Raw genomic sequence first — 22,007 nt, forward strand, 5'->3', positions numbered from 1 at the left:
TGATGTTTTGAGTGTTCTGTCCTATGGTATGCAATTTAACTTATCCATTACAAGGACTGTATAATTTATGCCAAGCACAGCTACTACTCCGGTTTAATCTGCTCTAATGAAGGTACTACAAAGTCACTATTCTCTTGTATAAGAACATCATCCAACCCCTGGATTCTCTACTATCTTATCTGTAGTCAGCTGCATTTTGTAACTCATATTTCCTTTAATTAAACAGTGATAAAACTGAAATCCTAATTATTGGTACTAAATTCAACATGATCTAAAACTGACAGGGTGTCAATTGACATTGAAAACCGTTCCGTCTCCCCCTCTCAGCAGGTTAAGAGTCTGGGTGCCGTCCTCGACAGAACGCTTTCTTTTCTATCTCATATCAGAAACATAACCCGTTCTGCGTACCGTCATCCTCGCAGTATCAATCTCCTTCGTCTCTCCCTCACCCATCATTCTGCTGCCATAGTTCACAGTTATTTTTACGGTTTTAAGCTTCAACTGGTCCATGATTCAGCCACCTGCAACATTACTAGAACTCCTTCTATCCATCATATAACTCCCGTTTTGGGACTACATTTACAGTATTTATCAGACGCCCTTATCCAGAGCGACTTACCGGGGGGGACACTAAGTGTCTTGCTCAGGGACACAATGGTAGTAACTGGGGTTTGAACCTGGGTCTTCTGGTTCATCGGCAAGTGTGTTACCCACTAGGCTACTACCACCACTACCACCACCAACTCCACTGGCTCCAGTTAAGTCTCGGGTAGACCTCCATATCTGTCTGACCTTCTTCAGGTTGCAACTTCCTCTCGTACGATCAGATCATCCTCTTCCGTCAATTTAAAGGTCGGTTCTGCCCGTCTTACCACTAGGGGGAGCAGGGCTTTTAGCCGCTCGGCACCCAGGCTCTAGAACTCACCATCACTCAAGCTCAGGAATATCATTTCACTCTCGCTCCTTTGAATCCTCACTCAAAACCCATCTCTTCAAGTGCACCTCCTCTCTCGGAAACATTTGCACCGTCCAATTGATTTGTAGTATGTAGGACTTTTAATCTCGTTTTATTAGGCCTTGTAATCTTGTCTTTTCTTGTAGTAGTGCTGTGTGTTGAATTTTTGATAGTACGGTGTCAATTAACGCACAGTGCACTTCAGCAGAATCCATGGCCACGACCCCATTTTTGTTCTCCTTGAACATACAGTACAGGCCAAAAGTTTGGACACACCTTCTCATCCAATGTGGAGTTATGGACTTCTCCTTATGCCTTCATAAGGCAATGGTGGCCTAGCGGTTAAGGAAGCGGCCCCGTAATCAGAAGGTTGCTGGTTCGAATCCCGATCCGCCAAGGTACCACTGAGGTGCCACTGAGCAAAGCACCGTCCCCACACACTGCTCCCCGGGCGCCGGTCATGGCTGCCCACTGCTCACTCAGGGTGATGGGTTAAATGCAGAGGACAAATTTCACTGTGTGCACTGTGTGCTGTGCTGCTGTGTATCACATGTGACAATCACTTCACTTTACTTTTTCACTTTACTTTCAGTGAGAATCTACCAATGTGAATGGTCATGAAAATAAAGAAAACACATTGAATGAGTCCAAACTTTTGGCCTGTACTGTAAATATTTCTTTATTTTTATTATCATTACTTTAACTATGCACAGTCAGAACAGAGTTGTTCAGGATACATTTCACTGCAAGTTGTACTGATATAACTATGCACGTGACGAATAGAAATCTTGAATCTTGAACCCCTCTCTCCCTCCACTACTCCTGCCTTGTGCCTACAGCTGGCGAGACTCATTCTCGTCTCATTACTGCCAGTCGAACGTTGTAGGCTCGTTTATCTGGAAAAAAGAACAACGTTTCGCAACGGTGATTCGTTCATTCGGGCCTTACTTTGGTAAGTGATTCGGTTCGGTACGTTCCTCTAAAAGATTTGTTCTCCTGAACGAGTCGTGCGCGAACGGCACAACACTGCTGCCAAATAGTGCTCCCAGCATCACAACACAGAGCGGCTAACCAGGCTAAAACACAATGGCTCCGTCGCGGTAACGGGTTTAAACGCGGTTAAACGGCCATGGTAAGCCGGCCTTTCCTGTGTGCTCGTGTCGCCCGAAGTCTTGTTGTTGTTTCATTTCCTGTATCGAACGCGAGCGGGACCGAGGAAACGAGCCTCGGGCTGTTCGCCATTGTTGTGTGTGTGTGTGTGACGCGCCGGCTAGGCTAACAACGTAGCCGTTCACGGAGTCTCCAAAGGCGCTCTCGTTTCGGGACGGACTCCCCGAAACCGAACCGACCCGCCGCGCGTTCGTTTCATCCCGGCCTCCGGCTGCGGTCCGCGTCGGCCGGCTTGGTTGAACCGAACCGACGCTACCGTTAGCGCGCTAGCCGGCGTCCGACAGTCCGCGGGATTCCCTCCTCCTCCTCCTCCTGTTCGGCTTCACCTTCCCTCCTTTTATCGTGCGCGTTTAAACTCACGAACCCGAAACCGCCCTCGTGAACAGCCCCGCAGGTTCGGAGATCAGCCGATAGCGGGCCGAACCTCGAGACTCCCGCACGCCGCAGGCGAGAGAATAAGCGCCATCTCCGGCCCTGTCCACGCACCACCACGCGTGCAGGCGCACTGAGAGCTTCCAGGTTCTGCCGAAGTCGTTTACTGGCGGTCCAGGAAGCGGCTCCGTAATCACAAGGGTGCAGGTTCGAATCCCGACCCGCCAAGGTGCCACCGTCCCCACACACTGCTCACCAAGGGTGATGGTTAAAAGCGGCGGACACGTTTCGTTGTGTCACCGTGTGCTGTGCTGCAGGGTCTCACAATGACAATCACTTCACTTTCCCTTATCTGCAGAGAACTAAATAAGTTTTGTTTTGTTTTTAATATAAGATAATAAACCTGTTTTTTTTAAGTTATTATATATGAACGTTTTTCTATTTGACCTAGATTCCCGCTGCGCCGCCTCACCAGCCAGTTATATAAATGTTAGGCGGTTTGGGTGAAACGGCCGCGGTGGAAATCAGGTTAGATCTTATCCTGCCTCCTTTGATGCGACAGCTTGCTCCCAACAACCCAACGCCGAGTCCACAATCCGCGAAGAATGCGCGCCGGATAGTTTTCCCCCAAATGTAGGTTAGGTCACATGTAAGAGGACGCGGCCTTTAATCCCCCGCCGTACGGGGTCCGCGCCGCACGTGCCACACCTGCCGGACCGCCGTCACCTGCGCCTGCAGGGGTGCGGGGATTAGGGCGCGCGTTAGCCCCGCTTCCTGTCCGCGGTGATGTCATGTGCCGAACGCCGCGCATATAACGGGGGGCGCGCTCACGCCGTCTCGCTGTGTGTGGCCCTGCAGGGTCTTCAGAGGCGCAGGAGGTGAAGACGCCGCCTTTTCTTCCGGACGGGCCGCAGTCTCCGACATGGACGAGCCGCAGGAAGTGTCCGAGCTGCCGGTGAGTGTCCTGTACGCGCGTGTACCGCAGCATCGTAATGGCCGGTTTCGCATGTACGTTGGTACAAGCAGATCCTGGATTTACGGTTATAAACTGGTAGAGCGAGCAAGTGACTGCTAGTTGATAGTTTATTCACGTGTAATTATTTCTGACACCCAGACGATGAACTTGAATTATGGAGTTTAAAAGCGGGTGGAGTCTGTAGACATGATTGACAGCTGTCACACAGCTTACTTCCCTGGATACGTCACTTGCAAGTAGCGTTGCGAGGTGTGCAGTTTCTTTATTCCAATGCACAGAAACGAACGCGCAACTACCAAAAATAAATGCGTATTAAGTATTTAATTTAATATTTTCAAAATTTCCAGTGAGATTGTGGGAGCATTTTTTTAAAACTCTACAGTGTGGAGAGATTTATACTTATTTGCCATTGAAAAGAACAGCAGCAGTTTGTCTTCTCTTCCATGTGGAGGTGAATGAAGGAGAACGTTCTCTGGAGAGTTCTGTAGTAGTGCTGTGTGATTCATGACTCGCCTGAATTAATCATCTGAGGTCTCTATTGAACCGATTCCAAGTCCTAACTACACCATGTCTTAATTGTAAACTCAGTCACTTAAATTAGTCTTATAATCATTAAAACAACCATTACTGCCATAAAAGTAGCATAACTTACAGTTTCTTTACACCATCTGAAATGGCCGGAAACGGAAACGAATCGGAATAGTTCAGAGAACCGGGTCAGCCCTACTATCCCGAGTCACTGCATCCGGCGGTCCCCCTGGCTGGAAAAGTGACCGAATCGGAATCGCTCAGGGATCGGGGTCCTCTGGCCGGAAATACTGACTCGAATGACTCATGCGCCCGGACTAGTTTACTGAGTGACTTTATTTTTTTTTTAATAAGTCTTTCATTGTGACCATCCTCTGTATATTAATCCACCTGTCTGTCCTCTGTCCCCACAGGCCAAGAAGGCTCGGCATGAGCCAGAAGTCCGTCAGAGCAAAGGACTGAGGTTAGTCCAAAATGAAATCTTATAATCACGTTCGCCCTATCACGTTCCGATTGGTTTCATTTTCGTTGTTTGTCAGAGATGCGGGCACCGCTGACTCCGCGGGGGGAAACCACCCCGCCGTCCTGGGCTCAGACGTCACCTCTTACCCCCCGTCTGCCCTCGCTCACCTGGACGGGGGTAAGTACGATCGGTGCAGTAATTCAGATTCAAGAAACACATTTTCACTCCAGAAATTCGGTTTCAGGAGCCTCGGATGGATCGAGCCAAGAGAGCGGAACTGGAAGCAGCGCGGACCCCGAGTTCACATCGCAGCTGTACCAGGCGAACAAGTCAGTACCTGCCATTGACCTGCATCTCAGAGATTCGTTGTACGCTGCAAAGACAAATAAAGTTTAAGGTGGCAATGACTTTATCCTAGTGAAATGATCTGTCTGTACAGCAAGAACACCCTGATACTAAACTGGATACTAAACTATTAATAACTTTATTATTTCCAGATCTAAGATTTGAGATATGAGAAAATAGAGATCAATTTGAGGTTACGTCCTTTCATGGCTCTTTGCTTAAATCTGTTTCAAAAGTTCTATTTTCCTGCTCATTTTGCATTAGGTCACACAACGTTTTTAATAGCAATAGCAAGTTTGACTATTTTAGTCATTTTGTGTCCCTCTGGAACGTCAGTCATTTCCCATCTTGTGGCTTTTTACTATGTGACCGGTTGTCTCACATTTGACTCCTTTGTCGTTTTGTCTCCTCGCCTCTCAGCCCAGCAGTTACGGCTTACAGCAGCCAGGTGGCGTTCTCTCCACTCGGCCAGTCCAGCATCTACAACACCTTCCCCCAGGCCGGACAGAACTATGGCCTCCCGCCGTTTGGTTCGTCATTCCCTTTTGTCATCAGGGCGTGCTACTTAACCCCCACGATTCACCGGCCTTAAAACCCGTTTGCCTGTCTCTTGCAGTTCAGCCATATTTCCATCTTCCTCTCATTTTTTTTTTGTTTTATTTTTTATCCCATTTCATTCTTATTCTTCATGCTCTGTCCATCACTCCAGGTGCCATGTGGCCAGGCATTAAAACAGAGACAGGGCTGTCTGAGGCGCCCTCTGTTGGCCAGCCTGGGTTTCTCAGCTTCTCCGCTACATACACCTCCACCCCGCAGGGCCCGGCTCACTACTCTTACCCCAGCCAAGGCAAGCCTCGCAAAAAAGAACCAAAAAAGCGCTCCGCTACTCACTGCTGCACGTCCCGGCCGCCACCTTAACACACACCTCTTCTTAGGCCACACCTCTTCACAAGATTAAGTAATATCAATTCAAATTTGAGAAATTATGCAGCCCGCTTGTGACAAATGGACAACAAGAATGCAAGAAGACGTTTTCACTGTCAGTGACGTTGTCGGTTTTTCTGACTGCCAATCATTTTGTGTAAACCCGAATCGCCAATGAAAGTAGGATTTTGCCGAAACCTGGCATGAACATTTACATTTTACATTTACATTTACAGCATTTACCAGACGCCCTTATCCAGAGCGACTTACAGTCAGTAGTTACAGGGACAGTCTCCCCATGGAGCAACTTAGGGTTAAGTGTCTTGCTCAGGGACACAATGGTAGTAAGTGGGATTCGAACCCGGGTCTTCTGGTTCATAGGCGAGTGTGTTACCCACTAGGCTACTACCACCCTGAACGGCGTAGTCCCATCCATTCTCATTCAGATTCTCATCCTCATGCCCACTGAAGTCTTGATGCCGACGTTGTGAGGTTCTGTTATTATTTATCCGGTTTTAGGCTCGTGTTTCACCACGTCGAGCGTGTACGCTAATATCCCCGCTGCTAACGCCACCGCGGCCACAACCACGGCGGCCACTGGCACCCAGCAGGTAAACTTCCACCCAGTCCTGGAACAGCAACACGTAGCTGTGACTGTGTAGCATATGCCGCTCCGACCTAACAGTTTTATTCTCTTTAAAGGAATTTAGCGCATACAACTCGCTGGGTCAGAACCAGTTTGCCCAGTACTACGTCTCTCCCAGCTACCTGCCCGGCAGGGTGCCCGGCGCAGACGGAGACGCCACCGGCGCCACCGCGGCCGGCTATCCAGCTACTAAGACGGAGGGCAGCGTGCCGGCCGGCGTGCCCAGCACCGCAGGTAGACCCGTGGTGGGAGGAGCTGTAACGGCAGGCTGATTCGTGTCGTGGGCGGCCGTGACAAGGGGCCCGGAGAGCAGTGTGTGGGGACGGTGCTTCGAACCCACGACCTTCAGATTACTGGTCCGCGTCCTTCCCCGCTAGGCCACCACTGCCCTTAATAATAATAATAATAATTAATAATTATCAGTCTATGGACCACTGCATTATGTAATAGTGTCGTTATTTCTTTAAGCTGCGGTTTAAATTGGTGGCTGCTTTTCTGCGCTTCATCGCTGCTTTATAACCGTAACCTGCAGCTCTGCGTCACCCCAGCTTCCTGTCTGCCACCTGTACCGTTGCCCACGCCGCTACAGCTACAGTAACGGTTTAATTGTTGCTACGTTCGGTTCAGCTTTAAGACGGCGGTGTGTCCCTCCGCCAGATACGTCTCCAGCCGTGAACCTTCCCACGGTCCCGACCGGAGGGGCTCTTCCCACCGGCGCCAGGGACCCGGATGAGGCGGCGCGCCGGAACCCTACAAGCAAAGCTAAGGGCAAGGCCAAAAAGTCCGAGAGCACCCAGCCCACGGACAACGACCTGGAGGTAACAGTGCCGCACGGTGCTGGGAGGGGCTTGTGCAGGGAGGGGCGGGGTTTGTACTGATTCGCGTCTCTCCCGCAACACAGAGGATCTTCCTGTGGGATCTGGACGAGACCATCATCATCTTCCACTCTCTGCTCACTGGTACCTTTGCTCAGAAGTTTGGGAAGGTACGAGGACCCAGAGATGATTGATTAAACGTAATAATGATCCGTCTAAAAGTTTTGCAACTAAATTCCTGCAGGATCCAGCCACCGTGCTGAACCTGGGACTGCAGATGGAAGAGCTGATCTTCGAACTGGCCGACACCCACCTGTTCTTCAACGACCTGGAGGTGGGGCTCTCTCTGTCTCTCTTGGTGCTTCAGCCGCTCTGTCTCCGTGGATTTACACAGCTCATCGGTGTTCCTCTCCATGCAGGAGTGCGACCAGGTCCACATCGAGGACGTCGCGTCTGACGATAATGGGCAGGATCTCGGGTAACGTCCATCATCGCCGGCCTTTTTACAGTCACGGTTGTTCTTTCGGCGGATTTTCATGTTTTTCCTGTGTCCCTCTCAGCAATTATAACTTTGCCTCAGACGGCTTCAGCGGACCCAGCGGAGGTGGTGGTGCGGCCCCCACCCCAGCGGTTCAGGGCGGGGTTGAGTGGATGCGCAAGCTGGCGTTCCGTTACCGCCGCCTCCGAGAGATCTACAATGGCTACAAGAATAACGTGGGAGGTGCGGAGAGTCCTCCGTTGCGACTTGTTCTCCGCGTAACAGAGGGTTTCCGTGTCGCGGTTTTCCGTATCTGTCTGTCTCGTCTCGACAGGTCTGCTCAGCCCCATGAAGAGAGAGCTGCTGGTACGACTGCAGTCCGAGATTGAGACGGTGACGGACTGCTGGCTCAGCACCGCCCTGAAGTCCCTGCTCCTCATCCAGTCCAGGTCTGAATGTAAAAACGTTCTTGTGCGGTTGATAAAGTTTGATGCGAACCAGTTTTCATCTGATCAATTTTTTTTTTTTTTGGGGCTTTTGCGACTCAGAGGGAGGTGCATGAACATCCTGGTCACGACCACCCAGCTGGTGCCGGCCCTGGCCAAGGTGCTGCTGTATGGCCTCGGAGATGTCTTCCCGATCGAGAACATCTACAGTGCCACTAAAATAGGTCTGTGCTGGATCGTCTGGACGTTTTAAGGACCTCCTGCACTGCACAGGTTTGACGCTGATTCTCTGCTCTGCAGGAAAGGAGAGCTGCTTTGAGCGCATCATCTCTCGCTTTGGGAAGAAAGTGACGTATGTGGTGATCGGCGATGGCCGGGATGAGGAATTTGCTGCAAAGCAGGTACACAATGAAGAATGGGCTCGGCACGTTCATTTCTACAGTTTCATTTATTGAAAATTGCAAGATTCTCTCTGAAAAAGTTTAAAGTTCAGTGTATACTTATGAAACTGAACTAGTTGACATTTATGTTTCGTAAATTCCAGACTGTACAGCGGACCTATATGTAAGCCGCACCTACTAAGTTTTAAAAGAAAAAAAAATTGCACATACGTAAGCCGGCGGTGTCCCCAATGATATTAACGGAGCAAGATGTTACAGGAACGAGTTTTTAGACTTTCAATTAAACAAATATAATATCCACAACCACATACGTAGCGCAAATGCTTTTTTCCCCAGTACGTAAGTTGGCTTATTGAACAGCCTGAAGTTTTGCGATTTCTTCATCACACACTTTCTCGGTTAAGATGCAGGGACCTACACAAAAGTCGCTTATGCCGAGCTGGCCGTCAAGCCGTTATACGTTTAAAAAAAAAAAAAAAACATCACCCCATCATTGGAGCTTGAACAGTTCGCTGTGGTGAAGGGAAGTGTGTTTACGGTTGGTTTTTGGGAGTTGTGGTGCAGTGGTAAAATTGTGGCTGCAGAATCGGCTCCTTCTACCACAGTGGCTGATCCATTTTTTTTTCATTTTACAAGTTTACAAGTGTGCACACGTGTAAATCTGAATAGTATGCGCTACGTGCCTTTCCATTTGTAAAATAAATATTTTTGTCAGCATTTCAGAAATATGAACTTAAATCGGACATTCCAAAATGAAATAGAAGTATTTTATATAATGTGCTTTTTATTTTTATTATTTATGAATTAAGCATAGTCTTATATTTCAAAGCGTGGAGTACTTGAATCATGTTTTGTGAGTTACAGTTAAAATACCAATTTTTACGTCTTTTGGCAGCACAACATGCCTTTCTGGCGCATCTCCACACATGGGGACCTGGTGTCCTTACACCAAGCCCTGGAACTGGACTTCCTGTAGCAGATGTTGGGGGTGAGGGAAGAGGTCCTGAGCTACACAACACTTACTCCTCATCTCACACACACACACACACACACACACACACACACTCACACACACACCCTCCTGCCTACAGTTGTGAGGTGGACTATGGGACATCGAGGGACACCGGGAACTGGACACTGGGATGAGTCTCCTCCTCTCCCCACCACCACCGAGGCTGCAGATCTCACAGAAGGAATGGCCGGAGCTAAATGTCATGCCGTTTCTGTTTCTGCTACTCTACTTGCGTGATTTTATTTTATTTTCTTTCTTTTCATGAAAGATGCCGCAGACGTTCCGATCCCGCCCATGCGCCTCTGTGCTGTAAGAAGGAAAGTAAAGCACCTTTACTGTATGCGGCGTCCACTGCCGTGGCCTTACATCCAGCGTACCTTCAGGGCCTTAAACGTCCATTGTTTCCCCAAAAATCCCTGTCCCTGGGTGTAGGTGTCAGAAACGGAACAACTCTGCCGTGTTCAGCCTGGAGTCCCTGACTGAAATGAAGGTGTTTGATGTAGAGGAATGTAGATCTCCTTTCAGCCGCCTAATCTGAATAAACGCATTATTAATATTAATACAGTAATACAGCGTGTGCGTACGCCACACAAAATGGCCTTGCAGACATTTTGGGCAAATCTATATACAAAAGAGAGAATATGGTGGAAACCACGAATTGAGGGTATTCTTTCTTTTCTGAATTTGGATATTTCTGCATCGTGAACCCAGCTTTTGTTTTAGCCATAAGTTGAGAGGAGTTTTTAGTATTTTTCCTGATTTTTTTTTTTTTCTAAACTGCTTCATTTCTGGAACATCAGAACAATATATTTTTTTTCCCTTCCTTTGGTCACATACGAAAAAGTTCAATTATTATTTGGAGGAGTAAAAAATATATACAATCTGCTCTAGTGCAATATATTCACTGATAAGTGGTCAGATGTAGGTTACGATGGCGACGATGACTGAACAAGACTGAGCCTGAACTCAACACAGCGTTTTACACTCATGCAGCTCGACCGTTACGAATGTGTTCTGTCTGTCTGTGTGTGTGTGTGTGTGTCTGTATATATTTATATTGTGCCTTTAAAACCAGTATCTATACGTCTACGACCCTTTGTTCTGTAAGAGATTTTATGTTTATCGTATATTTCAGTTGAAGTGCTTTTTTTTTTTTTTTTTTTTTTTTAAATCATCATTTATACTTTTGAAGATGTGCTGGAACATTTTTAGCAACTTCCTGTTGTCAGAAGAGAATCGTTTTCTGTGTCCTGGTCTAGTGTAGTGGCGCTCGGTCTACCCTCCATTCGTGTTTCCTTGCACAGACAATCACACCACGGTACTCGGTGCAGCTCGCGTATCTCTCCCACGCCGCCGTGGAACTGGCCAGGGACGACGTTGAATTTTTTCAGTTTATTTTTGCTGGATGACCTCTGACCTCCCCCAATGCTCCTGGTTATGAATGTGAATTATTACGTTGAAATTACAGTGAAAGGAGCTTCGTGCTCCAGCACCGGCGTTCAGACTCTTTACTCGTGTTCGAGGCTGGGCTTCTCACGTTCTGAAGTCAGAATAACTTTATTTGCGTGTTTTGTGGTGTTTTTGGTCTGCCGCAGTTTGACTACCTGCTCCGTTGGTCCAGTGTAAGCTAGGATTGAACACATTTTATTACATTTTTAATGTTTTTTCTTTTACTCTCATCCGACCAGAATACTGTTTTCCTGTGTACTCACTGCAGTGTAAATAAATATATACGTTTTAAAAAAAGTTGTGCTGGTGTTTTTATTTGTTTTATTTGACCATGTCAAATTGTACCCAAGTGAATTTCGTGGTTTGTGTTCCATTCCAGGGATGTTCTTATCTGATTTTCACTTAAATAGGTCAATGTGTAAAAAAAATTACAGTCCACTGTAACATTGTTTTAAATAAAAAATTGACAGCAGATGAACCGGTGAGCAAAAGGCATGTCATGCTAGCTTTTTGTGCAAGTGTCAGGGTTCCCACGGGTCAGGGAATTTCTGGAATATCAGGGATTTTCAGTAAAGGCATTTCCAGACAGGGAAAGCCATGGAATTTGATCATTTGGTCAGGGAAAGCAACAGTCAGGGAATTTATCTGAGAATTTACACTTGCTAACTTGCCAAACATGTCAGGCATGTGTCAATTCCAAGCTATTTGGCTCAAAATGAAGAATTTAAGGTCTGGCTCACCCAAAGTGATCAAATAAAAGATGCATTTGGAGGATCTGAGGTTTTGGTTTGTTCCATTCAACATGTAAAGCTGTCAATATTCAATACTCAACAATGACAGTTTTGAATCCTATAACCCCTTTAAACACTCTTTTTCTGCTCAGCACGCAAACATTCTGTTGGACATTTCTTTAATACGGGAAGGTTTAAAAAGATGACCTAGACAGGAACAAATATCACCCTCTGTGAGGGAAAACCTAGACACAAATTTGTGTTTTTCAAATGAACATCTGAACAAGACTGATGCATGGTGGAAAAATGCCACCGTGTGGTAGCACACGGCGTGTCTGGACAACATCTCCAGGAAAAGAAGACTTGTGGAAATGTTGATCATGCTTTAGCTTGGATCCAGATGTTTGCATCACAAACACACCATTTTTGCACACCATTTTTTAAATGGCAACGTCCCAAAAACCGCTAGGAGAAAAAGTTGTCGACCATCCTCTTCATTCTTTTTTGATGGCCTTTCAGTTCTTCAATGTCATTGTCTGAAGCTGCATGTAATGAAAACTGGGATTCTTCAGGTTCGCTGGGTGCAGAACTCCCCACAGATAGGATCTGGTCTTTTGTTCTGAGCTCAACGTGAAGTTTTTTGTAGTAAACGATCCTCACAATGATCCCGAGGATGTAGAGTGATGTTATAACAATGAGCAGTGGGGCTGAAACTGGTCCCAGTCTAAAGGGCTCTTCTTTCCAGAAGAACCACATGGTGAGGAGAACGGCGGTGTGCACCGACATGAGCGAATGGTAGATGATTCTCTTGTTCCTGGTTGACCCCCTGGTTGGTGAGGCGTCAAACCAGCTGAAGTACCAGATTACCCCTACAGTGGCCCTGTAGAGCCACTCTCCACACTGGCTGTCCATGAAGTCCGTGTCCTGTCTCCACGCCCAGAGGACCAGCACGGGCCAGAGGACCAGGAAATGAGCGGCCGTGTAGCAGGGTTCCACCGAGGCAAAGAGGGCCAGAGCTCCAAGACGAGGACCGATCAGCAGCAGGTTCCACAGAAAGTAGACCAAAGAGGAGCGCCAGTCCTCCTTAGATTCATTGGGCAGGGAGGAACAGAGCGATCGGTGGTACATGAGAACGCTGAACGCGATGGCGGACAGTGCAGCAGCCGTCTTCAGACCTGGGTGGAGAATATGGAAGAAAATATTGTTCATATGTGCACAGGTTTAGAAACCATGTTGTAGATCCTGATTGAGGTTAGAACATCAGCCTACATGTAACGATCTCCGGGTCACCCCTGAGCAGCATAACACACATCATGAGGGTGAGCTGAGGAGCATTCTCCGTGAAAGCCTCGATGACTTTCAGTATACTTAGGTCATTGTTCAGGTGATTGACTATGTTTCCTTCTAGCGGCTTGGTCGTCTTGCGGTTCCGGACTGAGATCTCTAAAACAGCGGCCTACCTGCAGAAACACAGAGGAACTTCTAATGCAAGAGGCCACAACATCTCAAGGTCTTAGTGAAGGAACTTCATAATTTGAACATATTTCCATAAAGACACTACGATGGAACTGAGGAACCGAGAATCCAACCTGAAAGGTAAGTAGTCTAAAGTTGACTGAGGTAATGCTGGATTCATGGAAATAAGGGGAAACTTTAGCTTGACCCGAACACATGAGTTCACGTCATGTGATTGTAAGTTGGTATTTGGGTCTATTAGGCTCCAGATATAGAAAATTTTAGACACAGTTCATCCAAACATCTATTTCAACATTAAGATGAACATGACCAAACTGACAAACGTACAGAGTAGTTAGAGAACTAGACAAGATTTTCTCCAAGTCAAAGTCCCAGAAAATAATTACCGTAATCAGTAAATTCGAACCACTTGTCATTTTTATGGAATGATACGCCAAGGTGTAATTAATCGGTAGCCAAAAGAATCTGGTGTCACTGCATTCCCAAGCGACGCCTTCTCTCTTCTCTTAGCACCTTCATAACAAGCTGTTCTAACCTGTTCACTTAGAACCCCGAGTTCCTGAAAACGCACACCTTCCTGGTCCTGCATTACATGATAAAAACAATTTGGGGTTCTTGTGGTTTTGGTTTGGCATCACTGACCTTAAATAGATGCCCAGTTGAAGAACATGCAGGGTCTTGATTAAACACTGGTTCTTCAGGTACCTGTTAATGTAAGGAAAGATGCTGGTCTCCTCCTGCTGCTCTATGGGTCTGTAGCTGTACCAGAGATAGCTGAACATGTTCAGCAGGACCGAAGACAGCAGCAGCAGGAAGATCAGCACGCCCATACAGGCATAGGCCTCTTCCTGATAAAACCCCAGTACGACATGAACATCCAGCACCACGTCCGCCAGGCACAAACCCAGACCCAGCAGGTTCCACTCCAGACTGAGAAAAGACAACTTCTCCATGACAAACTCGTCCATGGGAAAACCCGAGTCACACAGCTATGCCCTCCCAACCCCGAGCTCTTCTTTCTGGGAAGGAGAAAGCAAAAGAGAAAGAAATCTCCACCCAGGCAACTTCTGACTCCACCCACCACGGCTCTGTGCATTCCCGGATTCCGCAGTCGCACAATTCGGTAACGCATCACACATGACATTACTCGTCAAGAGATTCATGTGAAGTCTCCTCTACACACCCCACAAATTATTACAAGATCCATAAAAACCGCAGATAAGTACATTATTATTGAAAGTCAACTGTCGTTAAGTCGAGGTTGAAAGTTGAGGTCTTTTCGGTGAAAATGTGAATAGAACATTTTATTAAATGTTTGCAAGTTCGCAACATTTATTTTAGTAATTTACAGCTGTACATGTTCCCGGCTGAGAATTTGTGTTGAGGATGTGGAGGAGTCTCTTTGACCACCTGGTCCTCCTTTCCCGGGCCACATCGTCTCTTTAGTGGGTTCCATTCCAGCCGCATCGCCCGTCACCAGCGGGGTACCTTCCACCTGCCACCAGCTCCAGGCCTCAAGTCCGCCTCCCGCGCGTTTTCCGGAATAGTCCCCGCCTCCCATGTCAACCTTCACCTGCATGTGTGCATTCTGGCCCATGAAGGCACCGACAGACAAGCATAAAGAATTATGGTTAATTGTTTGCCCCGCCCACTATGTAAATATGCAGGGCGAGTTAATATGTTTACACTGTGCTTCGGCCTTCGTACCCTTTCTGGCCATGATCAAAACGTCTCAAACGCCCATTATGGGGAAATCACACCCCCAAATGTTCTTCATAAAGCCCAATTATTGATGCAGCCATGATTTTATCATTTGCTTCTACTGATGATATGGTCTGAAAAAGATGAAGCTGTGATGAAGCCTCTTCCTCGTGTTAACGATTTCCCCTTATTTCATCACGCCTCCAGGCCAGCAACGGAAGTGGTTGGCAGCATTATGGTTTTGGTTTGTCAGTCCTGTTCTTGTGAACGTGGTATCTCACGAAGCCCTTGAGGAACTCATTCACACTTGACCTTTGGACCATAATATGAGCTGGGTCATGGTCACTGTGGTCTAGTTTGGTATAAATGTTCAGTGGTCTGGTCTGGTTTGTGGAGTCATGCACAACTGTAAATGTCAACTGTAAGTGGCAACATGCTTAAAAAAAACATAAATAGTCAGATTTATTAAATAAGCACTTTTCCAAAATATATATTAGATTTTTTTTCTATATGAACATAAAACAAATCTTCCCCAAATCCACAGCAGGGCCTAGGAGTAAAAGTTGTTGACCAGCCTCCTCATTCTCTTCTGGGGTCCCTTCAGAGGTTCGGGTGGTGTTGGAGCAGGTTGAACATCGAGGACCACGTGTGCAGAATCGCCTTTATAAACCATGCACGCTGCCGCTCTCAAATTGTTATGAGCTTCAGGTCTCGAACGGAAGTCCACCTCATCTGAGATCATCTTTGCTGCTGGAATCGCGTCCTTCGGGTGAAAGAAACCATAGTAGACGATCCTCACAATGATCCCGAGGCTGTAGAGTGATGTTATAACCACGAGCAGCAGTGGGGCTGAAACTGGTCCCAGTCTAAAGGGCTCTTCTTTCTTGAAGAACCACACGGTGAGGAGAACGGCGGTGTCCACCGACATGAGCGAATGGTAGATGATGCTCTTGTTCCTGGTTGACCCCGCTGAGACGTTAAACCAGCTGAAGTACCAGATCACCCCTACAGTGGCCCTGTAGAGCCACTCTCCACACTGGCTGTCCATGAAGTCCGTGTCCTGTCTCCACGCCCAGAGGACCAGCACGGGCCAGAGGACCAGGAAATGAGCGGCCGTGTAGCAGGGTTCCACCGAGGCAAAGAGGGCCAGAGCTCCAAGACGAGGACCGATCAGCAGCAGGTTCCACAGAAAGTAGACCAAAGAGGAGCTCCAGTCCTGGTTAGCTTTATTGGGCAGGAAGGAACGGAGCGATCGGTGGTACATGAGAACGCTGAACGCGATGGCGGACAGTGAAGCAGCCGTCTTCAGACCTGGGCGGAGAACATGGAAGAAAATATTGTTCCTATAAGTGCACAGGTTTAAAAAGCCATGGGTGGAACTTGATGAACCGACCTGTAATGATCTCCAGGTCGTCCCTGAGCAGCATCACACACATCATGAGGGCGAGCTGCGGCGCGCTCTCCACAAAGGTCTCGATGAGACGCAGCATGCTGAGGTCGTGGTTCAAGTACACAGCTACGCTTTCTTTTTGCGGCTCTCTGGCCTTCAGGTTGCGCACGGAGATCTCCAGCACAGCGGCAAACCTGCAGCAACGTAGGAGAACGTTTTACTGAAGCCACGCTGAACCTACATCTGCTGTCGTTTTTTTTTTTGTTCCTTCCCTTAAGCTGTTTTCTTTCCCTGAATCAATGATTTAAGTACATTCTCGCCGGACAGCATCTTGGGCTTCCCTTTGAGCAAAGACGTGCAGTCTTACTCCGATGGAAAGCTGCTGCTCTTCCCACCCACGCTCAGGGGATGAGGGACCTTATGTCCTGTTAAAGCCTCGAAAAGGTACGCTACTCAATTAGGAGTATTTTACAAGCAAGTGAACCGGGAGACCCAGGTTCAAACCCCACGTACTACCATTGTGTCCCTGAGCAAGACACTTAACCCTGAGTTGGTCCAGGGGGGGACTGTCCCTGTAAATTTACATTTACATTTACATTTACGGCATTTGGCAGACGCCCTTATCCAGAGCGACTTACAACGTGCTTTCAAGTTAAATACTGATTGTAAGTCGCTCTAGATAAGGGCATCTGGTAAATGCTGTAAATGACTATTAGTATTACCCAGTAAAGTTCCAGAAACAATATTGTCATCTTGGTTTTTTTTTTTATTAATCAATCTGGCTTGAGGATGGGGTTATTATTATGGGAAAAGGTTGTTGGGTTTAGAATTGCACACGTTATTATCATTATTGTTCTTCGAATATGACTAAATTGCCATTTTTTCCCCCTACAATACTGCAATGTTACCCGATCTTTGTATGTAACTCTTACAGAATTGATTTACTTAGTGAGATCTTTTTTATATTGTGTTTCTTTCTTTTTTGTTGTTGTCTTTTGTACATTCTAAAACGAGATCTACTCAGAACTGAGGAGAACACACGCACCACCAGTGTTCCCGTGGATGAAGCAGCCTGTAAGTGCACCCGGTCCCGATCGGCATTATATCAGTTAAGAGGTTTCTGTTTGGAGCAGTGAGTCACTGACCTGAAGTAAATTCCGAGCTGAAGAACGTGCAGGGTCCTGAGTAAACTCTGGTTCTTCAGGTACTTCTCAATGTAAACGAAGCTGCTGAGCTGCCTCTGCTGCTCCGTGGGCCCGTAGTTGTACCACAGAAAGCTGAACGCCTGCAGCAGCAGCGAAGACAGCAGCAGCAGGAAGATCATCACGCCCAAGCAGGCGTAGGCCCCTTCCTGGTAAAACTCCACCACGAGCAGAACATCCAGCACCACGTCGGCCAGGCAGAAACCCAGGCCCAGCAGGTTCCACACGCAGTCTGACGCCGGGTAGATGAACGGCAGCTCCTCCATTCCACGAGACGGCTGCGTCTTACAGAGCCATGCTGGCGCCTGCCTGAACTTCGTCCTGTGAAGTAGAAAGCAGACGGAGAGAAAAAAAGAATCTCCACCCTGGGAAGTTCTGACTCCACCCACCGGCTTCCTGTGACCGCAGTTGCACAAGCGCACATGCCTTGTAACAATCACAGGGCAAAAATGTGAGAATCACACGCGCCCCTTTCCTCACATCATCACACATCTGACGTTCAGATCATCTTCAGAAATCTCAGTGATCCATGTGGTTATTAAAAAGCCACCAACGTGTGAGCGCCATTCATAATAAAGTTTATTTTGAAATGTAAACAGCTAGACGTCGGCATGGACCTACATTCCAAAAAGTAACGCTGAGCCACATGTACAATGTACAGTAGAACATTAACACGCAAACATAAATAATGTACATCTGACATTTTATAAATTACCCTGAATGACGAGAACGATATACACATCACGCTTATTATTAAAAATTTGGCAGCGGGGGGAGAGGGGGGTCAATAAAATATGGGAACAGTAAAATCATAGAAGCACTCGCACATCACCAGAGGGGATCTGGACTCACGAAATGAATGATTATGAGCCCCGCCCACACACATAGCACATAAATAACATTCATATAACATTTTTTTATAAATTATCCTGAATCATTAGAAAAATATACAGATCAAGCGTATTGTAGAAAGTTTGGCGAAATCGTAAAAGCGGGTTTTTGGGATTGGGTGACGGTTGAGTGTAAGCCCCGCCCACATGGCCTGTGTTTACATGACGCTGTTCCTTTTGTCGGAGCTCCGCCTGCGGGCGCCAGCCACACCGGAGTAAAAGTTCTTGGCGTGTTTGGCCATCCTCCTGTTCGTGGGCGGAGCCTCGGACTCCATTTGGGTGGCGGCTTCCACGGCCACCCGGGCGCTGTCCGTCTCGAGAACCACGGCCGGCGCCCGCTCGCGGGGCCGCCACAGTTTGGGGTGGAAGCGGTAGTAGTAGAGGAACTTGACCAGGAGGCCGAAAGCGTACACCAGCGGGACGGCTGCGGCGAGGATCCGGGCGTAGGGCTCCGTGTTCTCGGGGTCCCTGTACCACCACCACGTCACCAGCAGGACGGTGCTGTCTGCCATCATGAAGCTGTGGTAGATGGTGCTCCTCCCCCTGGTCCTCCCCTCGGAGACGTTGAACCAGCTGAAGTACCAGATCATGGCCACGGTGGCCCGGTACAGCCACTCTCCGGCGCGGCTGTCCATGAAGTCCGTCTTCTGGCGCCACACCCACACCACGAACACCACCCAGAGCGCCAGGAAGTGGAGGGCCACGAAGTGGGACAGGACCGAGGCGAAGAGGGCAACTGCGGCCACACGGGGGGCAATCAGCATGAGGTTCCACAGGAAGTAGATGAAGGAGGAGAGCCAAGCCTGCTTGGCCTTGTCGGGGAGGAAGGAGCGCAGGGCGCGGTGGTAGTCCACAACCATCCAGGCGATGGAGGCGATGGAGGCGGCCACACTCACACCTACACACCAACAACAGCAATTAGCAGCGGGGTTCATGGTGACAATCATCCATCCTCCACGGTCCACGGAGGAGCACGAAGTCACCACATATTTTATTAGCATTAATGAAATTGGTCTTAAGCAACATCGTTCAGGAGCAGCTGGTCATGTGATGCATGCATAAAAAATGCCACTTAATTTAATAAACCTTCATCAGTGCTATATTCTGTACATGTAATGTGACATAATCAAAAATCCAGAGTATAAGAAAGTGTCGTAATCGATCACACCATTGATTATCCATCACTAGGTCACTAGTAATAAGGTGTGACAATATTTAAAGGTGTGCAGCAAAATTAAACCACCAACCGTGTTACAGGGTTTACAGCTATGAAGATTTTCTTCCTAAATTTCCATGCAGGTTGGGCAAAGCGGATATTGAACCGATAATTGTGTTGTTAATACATAGAACTGCGCAAAGGTTTACCTAAACCTGCAAGCCGTTTTGTTAATGGATGTTTTGTTAGTGGTGGTAGTAGCCTAGTGGGTAACACACTCGCCTATGAACCAGAAGACCCGGGTTCGAATCCCACTTACTACCATTGTGTCCCTGAGCAAGACACTTAACCCTGAGTGTCTCCAGGGGGGACTGTCCCTGTAATACTGATTGTAAGTCGCTCTGGATAAGGGCATCTGATAAATGCTGTAAATGTAAATGTTAGTGGGTGGTAGTGGTCTAGTGGGTAAGACACTCGCCTGTGAACCAGAAGACCCAGGTTCAAATCCCACTTATTACCATTGTGTCCCTGAGCAAGACACTTAACCCTGAGTGTCTCCAGGGGGGGACTGTCCCTGTCACTACTGATTGTAAGTCACTCTGGATAAGGGCGTCTGATAAATGCTGAAAATGTAAATGTCTGACAATGAACAAATATTCAAATAAAATTCAAATATTCAAATTCAATGCAACCCGCCCGCCGCCTGGACTCTTTGTTTGTTTGTTCTCTATTATACTGCCGACTTCCCTCAAGCGATGGTTTGTGTGGTTTTCCTGTACAGTAATGAGTGTATACGTATTCATACTCATTTAGTTCATTTTTAAAACTTAAAAATGTTTAAATAAAAAGAAATGTACATTTCCACACTTTTAGATAATTGGTTTGACTCCTGCCTGAAACTTTTGCACAGTGCTGTATATTGTGGTGAAAAGTGACAAAAAAAAAAAAAAGATTTCATCTTGTTGTTTCTATTTTGACAAAAGACACAAAACTGTCCGCGGCGATGTAAAGAAGGGCCGGATTGTTACCCACACTGCACCGTCCTGGCCGCGTTGTCGTGCAGCATGATGTAGGTCATGAGGGTCAGCTGCGGCGCGCTCTCACAGAAGGTCTCGATGAGCCGCAGCATGCTGAGGTCATGGGTCAGGTAGAGCACGGCGTACTCGGCGCCCTGCTCTTTACGCCACCACACGCGGAACCCCTGCCAGATGGCGGTGACGTGCCTGCAGACCCGGGTGACAGGGGGGGTTAGGAGTCACGGGTTCTCACGAGCCGTTTCAACATCAGACGTGTGGCGGCGCGGGACTTTCCTCCATCTCCTCCTCCTCCTCATCTCCACCCCATTACAGCTCTCATGTCTTGTTGGTAACGCCAATGCTCCTTTATCCCTACGGGCAGACTGTTTCTACTTTTTTTTTTAACTTTTATACTGTTTTCATACTGCTTTAAGGCCGGGCATAAAGGGGCAGGGGTGGCCTAGCGGTTAAGGAAGCGACTCCATAATAAGAAGGTTGCCGGTTCGAAACCCGATCCGCCACTGAGCAAAGCACCGTCCCCACACACTGCTCACCAAGGGTGATGGTTAAAAACAGAGGACACATTTTGTTGTGTCACCGTGTGCTGTACAATGACAATCGCTTCACTTTCTTTTTTTTATATGGTTTATGTGATAAATCCGGGGCGGTGGTGGCCTAGTGGGTAAGGAAGTGGACCGGTAATCGGAAGGTTGCCGGTTCGAATCCTGAGTCGCCAAGGTGCCACTGAGGAAAGCCCTGTCCCCACATTGTGTGCTTAACAATGACAGTCACTTCACTTAGAAATGAATTCTGAATCAGTCCATCCCCCATTTTAACTAAAAGGCATGTGCTCACCCCACACTGCTCCTTTCTAAAAGATGTGTTTGTAAAGATCGTCCTGTTGCACAGAAGATGCTTAGAACGTTACCTGAAGAAGAAGCCCAGCTGCAGCACATGCAGGCAGCAGGAGAGCCGCGGCCGCTGCTCGGCGCACACCAGAACCACGTTCTTCTCCTCCAGGTCCCGGTCGTACTGGATCCAGAACCAGCTGAACGCCTGGACCACCACGGACGAGAGCAGCATGAGCGCCACCATCACCGCGAACCAGAACAAGTCCCCGCGCACGTAGAACTCGCTGGCCACCCACACGTCGGAGCCCACGTCGAACAGGTAGGCGCAGACCCCGCTGAGGGTGAACGCGAAGTCCAGCCACGAGTATCTGGAGAGTCGGAGGCCGTCCATGCCGTCGGGCTTCGCGGCTTTACTTCGCCCTGCCGGCGAGGCGCATGGTCCGCGGACGTCGGCGGCTTCGGCGCGTCCGAGGCGAGCGCGTCCTGTAACGGACACGGGACCTCGCCAAAACTTCGCGCAGGCCCCGCCCCCACAGCGCCAGCCCCGGGCGCCGATTGGCCAGGAGAGGCCGCGACTGCAAGTGATGTCAAAGTGATTCGGAATGACTTCCTAT

General features: G+C 48.1%; 4 protein-coding genes across 6 annotated transcripts; 1 reads left to right on the plus strand and 3 right to left on the minus strand.

The window, feature by feature from the left end:
• The first annotated feature begins 1,949 nt into the window (after nt 1–1,949).
• On the plus strand, nt 1,950–11,277 carry eya3 (EYA transcriptional coactivator and phosphatase 3). Of its 3 annotated transcripts, XM_028963476.1 has the most exons (19): nt 1,950–2,087; nt 3,356–3,452; nt 4,415–4,464; nt 4,541–4,641; nt 4,709–4,793; nt 5,230–5,339; nt 5,519–5,656; nt 6,253–6,344; nt 6,436–6,613; nt 7,037–7,197; nt 7,281–7,364; nt 7,439–7,528; nt 7,614–7,672; nt 7,755–7,915; nt 8,007–8,121; nt 8,221–8,342; nt 8,419–8,519; nt 9,415–9,507; nt 9,611–11,277. In XM_028963476.1, the coding sequence occupies exons 2-18, from the start codon at nt 3,420–3,422 to the stop codon at nt 9,493–9,495; spliced, it is 1,761 nt and encodes a 586-aa protein (XP_028819309.1). In that variant the 5' UTR covers nt 1,950–2,087; nt 3,356–3,419; the 3' UTR covers nt 9,496–9,507; nt 9,611–11,277. The 3 variants fall into 3 exon arrangements, with proteins under 3 accessions (XP_028819309.1, XP_028819308.1, XP_028819310.1); XM_028963475.1 differs by having other exon boundaries at nt 9,415–11,277; XM_028963477.1 differs by lacking the exon at nt 5,519–5,656 and having other exon boundaries at nt 9,415–11,277.
• Nucleotides 11,278–11,873: 596 nt separating this feature from the next.
• On the minus strand, nt 11,874–15,198 carry LOC114770607 (XK-related protein 8-like). The gene is made up of 5 exons (XM_028964644.1): nt 14,895–15,198; nt 13,830–14,775; nt 13,761–13,770; nt 12,981–13,167; nt 11,874–12,886 (listed from the first exon to the last, which is right to left on the minus strand). Exons 2-5 carry the CDS (start codon nt 14,153–14,155, stop codon nt 12,177–12,179), a joined length of 1,233 nt encoding a protein of 410 aa, XP_028820477.1. The 5' UTR covers nt 14,156–14,775; nt 14,895–15,198; the 3' UTR covers nt 11,874–12,176.
• A 127-nt stretch (nt 15,199–15,325) lies between these two features.
• On the minus strand, nt 15,326–17,854 carry LOC114769984 (XK-related protein 8-like). Its single transcript, XM_028963479.1, has 3 exons — nt 17,424–17,854; nt 16,282–16,472; nt 15,326–16,199 (listed from the first exon to the last, which is right to left on the minus strand). Exons 1-3 carry the CDS (start codon nt 17,744–17,746, stop codon nt 15,439–15,441), a joined length of 1,275 nt encoding a protein of 424 aa, XP_028819312.1. The 5' UTR covers nt 17,747–17,854; the 3' UTR covers nt 15,326–15,438.
• Nucleotides 17,855–18,199: 345 nt separating this feature from the next.
• On the minus strand, nt 18,200–22,002 carry LOC114770375 (XK-related protein 8-like). The gene is made up of 3 exons (XM_028964261.1): nt 21,471–22,002; nt 20,559–20,749; nt 18,200–19,268 (listed from the first exon to the last, which is right to left on the minus strand). The coding sequence occupies exons 1-3, from the start codon at nt 21,782–21,784 to the stop codon at nt 18,529–18,531; spliced, it is 1,245 nt and encodes a 414-aa protein (XP_028820094.1). The 5' UTR covers nt 21,785–22,002; the 3' UTR covers nt 18,200–18,528.
• Between the last annotated feature and the right edge of the window lie 5 nt (nt 22,003–22,007).

Source organism: Denticeps clupeoides, chromosome 20, assembly GCF_900700375.1.
Source record: "Denticeps clupeoides chromosome 20, fDenClu1.1, whole genome shotgun sequence".
NCBI classification, from domain to species: domain Eukaryota; kingdom Metazoa; phylum Chordata; class Actinopteri; order Clupeiformes; family Denticipitidae; genus Denticeps; species Denticeps clupeoides.